Source organism: Hemiscyllium ocellatum, chromosome 10 (genome assembly GCF_020745735.1).
Source record: "Hemiscyllium ocellatum isolate sHemOce1 chromosome 10, sHemOce1.pat.X.cur, whole genome shotgun sequence".
In the NCBI taxonomy this organism is placed as follows: Eukaryota; Metazoa; Chordata; class Chondrichthyes; order Orectolobiformes; family Hemiscylliidae; genus Hemiscyllium; species Hemiscyllium ocellatum.
In genome coordinates, this window is record NC_083410.1 from 27874123 (window position 1) to 27884936 (window position 10814).

Sequence of the window (10814 nt, forward strand, 5' to 3'; positions counted from 1 at the left end):
CCCACAACAGCCCCTCGTCTGTGACAACCCTCCCCATGGTAGTCCCTAGTCTGGGACTTCCCTCTCCACAAAAGTCCCTAGAGTAGGATTCCACTCCACACAACAGTCCCGAGTGTGGGACTCCTCTCCCCACGACACCCCCTAGTCTAGGACACCCCTCCCCATGAATCCCTTAGTCTGGGATCCCCTCCACATGACACCCCCTAGTCTTGGTCTCCCCTCCCCATAACACCCCCTTCGTCTGCGACTCCCCTCCCCAAGACAGTCCCTAGTCTGGGTCTCCCCTCCCCATGACACCCCCAAGGCTGGGACTCCCCTCCCTGCGATACCCCCTAGTCTGGCATCCCCTCACCATGACACCCCCATGTCTGGGACTGCTCTCCCGGTGACACTCCCTCGTCTGGGACACACCTCCCCATGACACCGCCTAGTCTGGGACTCCCCTCCCCATGACAGTCCCTTGTCTTGGTCTCCCCTCCCCATGACAACCCCAAGGCAGGGACTCCCAACCTGCGAAACCCCCTAGTCTGGCATCCCCTCCCCACGACACCCCCTGGTCTGGGACTCCCCGGCCCATGACTGCCCCATGTCTGGGACTGCCCTCTCGGTGACACCCCCTAATTAGATTACTTACAGTGTGGAAACAGGCCCTTCGGTCCAACAAGTCCACACCAACCCGCCGAAGCGCAACCCACCCATACCCCTACATTTACCCCTTACCTAACACTACGGGCAATTTAGCATGGCCAATTCACCTGACCTGCACATCTTTGGACTGTGGGAGGAAACCGGAGCACCCGGAGGAAACCCATGTAGACACGGGGAGAACATGCAAACTCCACACAGTCAGCCGCCTGAGTTGGGAATTGAACCCGGGTCTCTGGCGCTGTGAGGCAGCAGTGCTAACCACTGTGCCACCGTGCTGCCCTGGGACTCCCCTGTCCATGACACCCCCTAGTCTAGGACTCCCCTCCCCAGGACACAGCCTAGACTGGGACTCCGCACCCCACAATACCACTTAGTCTGGGTCTCCCCTCCCCATGACACCCCCAAGGCTGGGACTCCTCTCCCCGTGACACCCCCTAGTCTGGCAACCCCTCCCCACGATACCCCCAAGTCTGGCAACCCCTCCCCCGACTTCCCTAGTCTGGGACTTCCCTCCGGATGACATCGCCTAGTCTGGGACTACCCTCGCCACGACACTCCCTAGTCTGGGGCTCCCCTCCCCGTGACAATTCCTAGTCTGGGACTCTCCTCCCTGTGACACCCCCTAGTCTGGGGCTCCCCTCCCCAAGACAGTCCCTAGTGTGGGACTCCCCTTCCCACGATACCCCCTAGTCTGAAACTCCCCTCCCCTAACAACCCCTAGTCTGAAACTCCCCTCCCCATGACAATCCCTAGTCTGGGTTTCCCCTCCCCACAACAGTCCCAAATCTGGGACTCCCCTCCCTGCGACACCCCCTAGTCTGGCATTCCCTCCCCACGACACCCCCTAGTCGGGGAATCTCCTCCCTCTGACACCCCTAGTCAGAGACTTCCCTCCGCATGACACCACCTAGTCTGGGACTCCCCTCCCCACAACTGCCCCGAGCCTGGGACTCCACTCCCCGTGACACCCCCTAGTTTGGGACTCCCCTCCCCACGATACCCCCTAGTCTGGGACTCCACTCCCCGTGACACTCCCTTGTCTGGGACTCCCCTCCCCACAACAGCCGCTAATCTGGGACTCCCCTCCCCACAACAGCCTCTCGTCTGTGACAACCCTCCCCATGACAGTCCCTAGTCTGGGACCTCCCTCTCCACAGAAGTCCCTAGAGTGGGATTCCACTCCACACGACAGCCCCGAGTGTGGGTCTCCTCTCCCCACGACACCCCCTAGTCTGGGACTCCCCTTCCTTTTACATCCCCTAGTCTGGGACTCCCCTCCTCACGACAGCCCCTAGTCTGGGCCTCTCTTCCCCACAACAGCCCCATGTCTGGGACTGCTCTCCCGGTGACACCCCCTCATCTGGGACACACCTCCCCGTGACACTGCCTAGTCTGGAACTTCCCTCCCCATGACAGTCCCTTGTCTCGGTCTCCCCTCCCCATGACATCCCCAAGGCTGGGACTCCCCAACCTGCCTAACCACCTAGTCTGGCATCCCCTCCCCACGACACCCCCTAGTCTGGGTCTCCTCTCCCCACGACACCCCCTAGTCTAGGGCTCCCCTCCCCACGACAGTCCCTAGTGTGGGACTCCCCTTCCCACAATACTCCCTAGTCTGGGACTCCCCTCCCCATAACAACCCCTAGTCTGGGATTCCCCTCCCCATGACAATCCCTAGTCTGGGACTCCCCTCCCCACAACAGTCCCTAATCTGGGACTCCCCTCCCTGCGACACTCCGTAGTCTGGCATCCCTTCCCCGTGACACCCCCTAACCTGGGACTCCCCTCCCCACACTGGCCTCTAGTCCGTCTCAAAATTGATTTTCAATTAGTCCCTTTTGGCTCCCAAATGTATCTTTTTCATATCAGATAATGTTTTTAAATTAAGAGTATTTGTAATTTAATAGATCAGTCCTATAATCTGTAATTTAATAGATCTGTCCTTTATATTCATTGCGATGTCTTTTTAAATTCATTTTTGCCCCATGGTAAGAGGCGGACCCTTATTTACCGTTAGCATTTATCGGGAAGAGTCAAATGCCTGAAGATCGATGGGGATGGTATTGTGAACGCATGGTGTGCACTTCCCTCAGAGGGAAGGAAATCTCTTGCTTGACCAATTGTATACTCAATGTAAAGGAGGGTGGAAATCGGTTAATTTATGTGAATTATGATCGAGAATTAAAATGGAGGACTTTAACTTGGTGACACAACTTGGAACAGGCTGAGATTTGCTGTTTCTTTGCAGGTCCTTTGGAGTGTTACTGTGGGAAATCTTTTCACTTGGGTACATGCCATATCCCAGCAAGAGTAACCAGGAAGTGCTGGAGTTTGTCACAAGTGGTGGTCGAATGGATCCACCCAAAAACTGCCCTGGTCCTGTGTACGTAAATTACTATCAAATTGTTATGCATCTGTTCCCCTAGAAATTTTATCTCGGTATGTTAGGTTGTTTGAGTCTTTGCGGCCGTTTGATCTTCTCTCAGCATTAATGACATTTCACTGCAATTAGAACATAGAACAGCACAGCACAAGAATAGGCCAATTAAAGCATATTGTCAGAGATTAGAAAGAACTTTCCAGACAGCTTCGAGCCCTATATGACAGGGGAAAATCTGTGGCCATTCCCAACCAGGTTTTGAACCCCACCTCCACCTCCCCCCAACTTCCTGCCTGGCTACATCTGCAGGTTACCCCTACTAGGTGGCCTGGCTGCAGAGGTAAGTTTTAAAGTTTACAAGTTAAAAAATTTGGAGAGATAGCACCTCTACCTAGAGGCGCAGCTCTCTCTGTCATTCTGGGAGAGGCAGCCCTCTGCTTTTGCAGTGCTGCAGAATGTCCTAGTGGACCTCTCCCTTTGAGAGCTCCTGCTCACTGTTCTCAAGCAGACACTAAGCCCACCCTCTAGCCACTACTTGGTCATTCAACGCTGCGTGTTTTTTCTCGCACTTTGCAGCATTTTGAACCCTACTTCACCCTGACATTGGGGGTCATGACGTACACAAAGTGGGCGGCACGCTGACACAGTGGTTAGCACTGCTGCCTCACAGCGCCAGAGACCCGGGTTCAATTCCCGCCTCAGGCGACTGACTGTGGAGTTTGAACGTTCTCCCCGTGTCTGCGTGGGTTTCCTCCGGGTGCTCCAGTTTCCTCCCACAGTCCAAAGATGTGCAGGTCAGGTGAATTGGCCATGCTAAATTGCCAGAGTGTTAGATAAGGGGTAAATGTAGGGGTATGGGTGGGTTGTGCTTCGGCGGGTCGGTGTGGACTTGTTGGGCCAAAGGATCTGTTTCCACATTGTAAGTAATCTAATCTAATCTAGACCCCAACCTTCCCATTACTGGTCATTTTAACACAGTGTTCCTCTTGCATGCCCACTGGTCTGTCCTCGGCATGTTGCAGTGTTGCAGTCAATCACAGCACAAACTGGAGGAACAGCATCTCATCTTCAGACTAGGCACCTTACAACCTTCTGGACTCAATACTGAGCGCAATACCTTCAGGTTTCTGAACTCACTCCCATTTCTTCCCTTTCTTTTAGCTTTGCTTGTTGCATTCTCTGTCACTCTTCTCCCCTCCCCGTCCCAGTCAGACTGCCTGTTCTTTTCAATCCAGAGACAGAAAAACCACAAATGCTGGAGACAGGCAGGAGTCTGGAAGAACACAGCAAGCCAGAAGGTGCAGAAGTTGACATTTTGGGTATAAAAGGGGTATACCCAAACGTCGAATTCTTCACCTCCTGATGCTGCCTGGCCTCCTGCCTGTTCTTTCCAATCTGTCAGTTAGACACACCATTGTTCTGCCATTCCGATCACTTAATCTGAACTATCAACATCCTTTCTCCCCCAGCACTCCACAACCCCCACTGCAGCATAAAAGTCCTCTCTCCACTTCACATCAGCTCATTAGTTTGCTTTCTCTCTATGGATGCTGCCTGTGATTTCCTGTGAATCCTGATGAAAGATTACACCTGAAACATTGATTTCTCCACCTCCTGATGCTGTCTGGCCTTCTGTGTTCTCCCAGCCTCCTGCCTGTCTGCCTGTGATTTCCAATATCTTTTGTTTTCAGGAGAAATTCCTACCCCTCATCTCAGTAATTAACCAGAGTTGAAAGCTAATTTATTAAAAGTATCTAACTTGACTCAAGCATAAAAGGGTTGATTGTATATACTGGTAAGATATTTAAGCTTGGTATATAACCACTCTCAGTCGTATCAACTCCAAGAATTAGCACATTTTCATCCAACAGGTATTTGCAAGCAACATTTGTGTTTCTGAAGTCCATTCCAAAATAAGAAAAAGTGACAAACAAGAGAAATGAAATTATTTTTGCTTTAACTACTGAGAATAAGTAATCTTGGAATATTTTATTGTTATCTTGATATGTCACATGAGAAGGAAGGAGTAATTAGAGAGTCTGGGAGCCAGTTTAATAAGTAATCCATGTGTCCTGATCACACCCACAGCATTGACAGGGCTAATGGTGCACAGATAGACAACATTTCACATTAACTAACTCTTTGTAATTAAGGGGAATTTGCAAGCTGATTTATATATTTGTTCCTGTAGTGGTTATATTGGGAACTCTTTAAGAATGAAATGCATAATTAACATGTCAAAGTATAGCTGTGTTTGTGTCCATAGATCTAACTTTGAAGTGTTACAGTATTGTCCTCTACTCATTAATTTGTCAGTAGCCACATTGAAGTAACTTTAATGTAGGGCTGCCACCTTTTCCAAAGTCCAAACTTGACAAGGGCAGGATGGGGCAAGGGAGAGGGCGGGCTTGTGGTTTCAGCTCTGAGTCTTCCTTTGTTATTGGTGAAAGTTCTTGCAAACCTTAATGTCTGTTGCTTCCACAAATGCTGTTGTAGGTGATTCTTAAAAAAAGGTTATGCCCAGTAATCCATTACTGCTGCTTGAAGGGTCAATCTGAAAATGCCTCTTAAAGGAGGAACTGGGTAGTGGCAATAGCTATTCCCACAAATCACTTCATGCCACATTTAAAAAACAATACAGTTTCCAAAAGGCACTATGCTGTCACAGGCCACTAAGGTTGAATGAGGCAATCTTACTTTGGGCTTAAGTTTGTTACAGCATATACTGGTGATATGTCAGACTATTGAGATTCACATCAATAGTTACGTTTCTTTTTGTAACACATATGTAAAAATAAAGCCCTTCAGTGGAAGTCATCACAATACTAAAAGGAAAAATATATGAACTGAACAAATAACTGAACAAATATTAATAGATACCACTCACTTCTTCCTACTTTAACTCTTAATATTTCAGGTATCGAATAATGACTCAGTGTTGGCAGCACCAGCCTGAAGACAGACCTAACTTTGCAACAATATTGGAAAGAATTGATTATTGCACACAGGTAACCTTTACGGATATATGTGATTTTTCTCAGATGAGGTTACATTTATCTAGGATTTTAGAGTACACTATCTCTCAGATTGGCATACTTTGAGGATAATGTGATGATCTAATCAACCAAGACTTCCAGAACTGTTCCACTAAGGATCTTTATAGGGGGCAAAAATGAGAGTTCATGAAATTTATGATAAGTTGTTTATGTGATCATTATACAGCTAGATGAAAGGAAAAGGGGGGAAAGATCATTATCAAAATCAATAGTTCCAGTTCATAGTTCATACTTCCAACTTATAGAGAAGAATTCCAATTGTACTAACATTCTGATGAAATTATAATATAGAGACACAGAAAGAACTCAAAAGAAAATCAGAACATACCGTAAATAATAGAGAAGTGAAAAGTGCTAATTCATTAAATTCATATCTATTTCTTTAGTATGAAAAGGGAGTTATGGTTTTTTTCTCAAATTGTGAAGTGGAGAAACCTTAAACTTGGTTTTGAGTTGCACACAAAGCTGCCCATCTAGCATTTATTCATTACACCCATGGGTTGACCAGAGGCTGTTAGTGTAGGACTGGAGAGACATAGAAGGTTCAGAGCAGCAGGAGGTTGTTTGTTTGTGAGTTCACATTCAAAAGTTGTCGTGGTGGGACTTGAACTAATGGGTCCTGATTTGCACCAATAAGTAGTGTGAGCATTTCTCTACTGCAGCAAAAGCACTGGATGAAGTTGAGACGCCCAGGCACTGAACCCAGCATTTCTCATTTTCACAGGGGTAGGATTGGGGAGTGGTCCATTGTTTATACATGCACAACTCCTAGAGGGAAGTAGCTGTTTAAATGACCAGCTAACTTCACTAATTCAGATTTTGGAGACCTTGGTATCTGGAAGTTGGAGTGTGGGGATCAGATCAGAACATGTTTGTTCACAATGCGTTTCTTTTGGTTAGCCCTAGTCCCAGAATACCTTGGAAGTGAGAATCAGGGCTCCTTTGGAGGTGGGTGTCAAGAATCCTTTACGGTTAGAGTTTGGCATCAATTTTAGAATGGGGCATTACATGTGCTTTGGGGCAGCTAACTGGATAAACGTTTGCGTGAAAGTTACATAAATGCTGAGAAGTGTCCAACACGTCAGCATGGGATAGCAAGTTTCAACCTGCCAAAGCAATGTCAACCAGTTCCAAAATGTATATTTATGAATCAGGGTGCATTTCTCAATGAAGTGTTTCCTGCAATATAGAAATTTAATTTTGTTTTTTTCTGCTATGTGCATATGTCCCTCAATGAGTTGACTTGGTAAGGTGCAGGGGGAAAGGGCATTGGGCAAAACTAGACATGAAATTGGCAAAGGGGTATAAGGGGTGGATGGAAGAACATGGAAAGAGGGGTGCAGGATGGTGAGCAGATAGAATACTTCCTATTTTAAACTTTAGTTTAAATTTTGATTATGATACTGGAGCTCCAACAGGCCTTCCTCAGGACCTGGCAACTTCTGAGGTGTTTCCTGAGTCACCCAGCCAAATCTGTAAACTAACTTGGACTGAAAATCGATTTGCAGGCAAATGTTTTTACATAAGAATATAAGAACTGGGGGCAGGAGTTGAGCCTGTTCCACCATTCAATAAGATCATGGCTGACATTTTCATGGACTCAGCTCCACGCACCTGCCTGCTCATCATAACCCTTAATTCCTTTGCTGTTCAAAGATCTATCCATCTTTGCTGTAAAAACGTTCAACGAGGTTGCCTCAATTGCTCCATTGGGCAAGGAATTCCATACATTCACAATCCTTTTGGTGAAGAAGTTTCTCCTCAATTCAAAGGTTTGGTCACAGAACCAAGATCTCTCCTAATCCCACACACTTGACCTCGGAATGAATATCAGAGGCACAGCCCCATAATCAATTGACAACAGTCAGAAGAAACAGAGGGGAGGGAGTAAGCATGAAGACGTTCATTTTTTAAATCAAAAGGCCAGATAATTAAACAGTCAAGAACCAAGAAACTACTTTGTGGAACAATGCTTCAAAACAGGAGGGAGATCAAAGCCATTTAACCAAGTGTGAGTACAATCCTGCACGACAGAATAGGTGGATGCTCCACTTTTGATTATGTCCAACTGGTGCACATCCAGTGTCATTGCTCATAGATTTATGTCATTTTAACCTGATTCCTTCTAGCCAGTGAGAGACAGCAATACTCAGATGGTACCATTTTGAAGAGAGTAATATTCATTAAATAAAATGATTTGGAGATGCCGGTGTTGGACTGGGGCGTGCAAAGTTAAAAATCACATAACACCAGGTTATAGTCCAACAGGTTTAATTGGAAGCACACTAGCTTTCAGAGCACCGCTCCTTCATCAGGCACTCCGAAAGCTAGTGTGCTTCCAATTAAACCTGTTGGACTATAACATAGTGTTGTGTGATGTTTAACTTAAATAAAATGAGCATCATGATTGTTGGGATAGTCAGAAAGGAGAAAATAAGATGTTTAATAAACAGAAAAAAATTATAGACACCTTTAAGTAACAATTAATAGTTTAGATAATTTTCCTTTCTGAAGGTGGTATTTAGAGTATGATCCCTTGGGTAGCTTCTAATGGAGGAACCTTTAACAAACATCGAACTGTCGAATTCTTTTGCTCATCTGAGAAAACAGGGCCTGATTGTTTATTTTACCAAGAGCTCCACTTATGTTACAGTGTGCTTTGTGGGGGTGTATTTAAGTCACAGGTTTGCCATGCAACCTGAGATCCAGTCTTTAATAATGTTTTATTTGTGCTTTATCCTAGGATCCTGATGTAATAAACACTTCCTTGCCTGTAGAATATGGGCCTCCAGCGGAAGAAGAAGGAAATGTTCCCGTGCGCCCAGATGATCCTGATGGACTAGCGCCTCTTTTAGTTTCACCAGCACAAGAAACCGAGAGCCAAGGAGCATCCACTGACCTCGCCCTGCCACCCCAGCGTCCAACCAACCTCTGCCTTGGTGAACATCGGGTCAAATTTGTTCCCAACGATTCTGCCGTTGTACATACTGGAGGGCCAGCTGAGGATGGGTCTCATGTCAACAAGACGTACTCACAAATGAACAACTCTTCTGCTTTGCAACAAGGTAGGGGCTCCCGGAAAAAACCTACCAACCTCTGGAACCCTACATATGGGTCATGGTTCACAGAAAAACCTATCGTGCAAAACAACAATACTTTGACTGACAACAGACCACCAGAAAGGGAAGATTCTGGTTTCCATGCCAGTGGCAGTTCTTCTACTACCATCCCAAATTCCAGGCCACAGGCCTCTGCTGTTGTATTAGAACCTTCTTCTCTTGTCGCCAATACATTGGATGTGCCTCTATTCCGCCTGCAGCATTTTCCTTGTGGGAATGTGAGTTATGCATTCCAGCAGCAGCAGCAACAACAGGGATTGTCTCTGGAAGCTACGTCTGTTTGTGCTACTCGTAAAGAAGATTACAACTCACATATTAGTAAAGGTTTACCTGCTCAGCAGGACCCACGTGTTCACCCGGTTGCCAATATACCCACTTGGGACTCAGGACTCTCTCTCGCAGAGGATGTAAATGTCACTATACTGTAAATAAGCAAAACAAACAGGTGGTTCTACTTGAACAAGTATCACACCAACCAAACTATAAAGCAGCAGCAAGTACTGTTTGGCATACGGGACGAGAGCAGAGTTTTTATTTTAAGCTGAAAATATGGTGAGAACCACATGTGAATGTGAGGTAAACTCAGTACTGTTAATGCATGTGAAGATATCAGGCCCATGTACAGGTAATCCAGGGCTGAGGTCACAAATATACAAAAGCCACTGCAACACCAACTGAGATAATTTAGAATTTTACAGTAACTTTTCAACCAAGATAGTGTTTTTGAGTAAAGATTCCACAACCGACAATGTGTACTGCATCAAGTTCTCCACTTGTATTTTTTTTCTGGATTGTGCAGCGGTCTCTTAATTGCCATGTCACTATGTCCCTTTGCTCACTAGCACAATCAAGGTGCTCCAAGGTAGAGAGATGATTAAGTTTGAAAACTGAGGAGGATCGTTAGGATCTTAAAAAAACAATTTCGTATTTATATAACACCTTTCAGATTCTCAGTATTTCAATGTGTCTCAAAGTACTTCCACTGCTTTTTGTCACTTATACAAATGATTTGGATGTGAACATAAGAAATATAGTTAGTAAGTTTGTAGATGACTCCAAAATTGGAGGTGTAGTGGACAGCAAAGGAGGTTACCTCATTACAGGATCTTGATCAGATGGGTCAGTGGGCTGAGGAGTGATAGATGAAGTTTAATTTAGATAAATGCAAGATACTGCATTTTAGGAAAGCAAATCTTAGCATGTCTTATACATTTAATGATAAGGTCCTAGGGAGTGTTGCTGAACAAAGAGATCTTGGAGTGCAGGTTCATAGCTCCTTGAAAGTGGAGTTGCAGGTAGATAGGATTGTGAAGAAGGTATTTGGTATGCTTTCCTTTATTGGTCAGAGTATTGAGTAAAGGGAGGTCATGTTGCGGCTGTACAGGACATTGGTTTGGCCATTTTTAGAATATTGCGTGCAATTCTGGTCTCCTTCCTATCAGAAGGATGTTGTGAAACTTGAAAGGGTTCAGAAAAGATTTACAAGGATGTTGCCAGGGTTGGAGGATTTGAGCTAGAGGGAGAGGTTGAATAGGCTGGGGCTGTTTTCCCTGGAGCGTCAGAGGCTGAGGGGTGACCTTGTAGAGGTTTATAAAATCATGAGGGGCATGG

At 46.1% G+C, this 10814-nt stretch overlaps 1 protein-coding gene across 1 annotated transcript in view; it reads left to right on the plus strand.

The window, feature by feature from the left end:
• LOC132819381 (ALK tyrosine kinase receptor-like) overlaps positions 1 to 9631 on the plus strand; it is a 332695-nt gene extending 323064 nt beyond the window's left edge. Inside the window, exons 18-20 of the mRNA XM_060830863.1 lie at positions 2897 to 3031; positions 5946 to 6036; positions 8828 to 9631. Coding sequence (XP_060686846.1) covers positions 2897 to 3031; positions 5946 to 6036; positions 8828 to 9631 — 1030 coding nt within the window. The remainder of the gene's footprint in view (positions 1 to 2896; positions 3032 to 5945; positions 6037 to 8827) is intronic.
• Positions 9632 to 10814: the final 1183 nt, after the last annotated feature.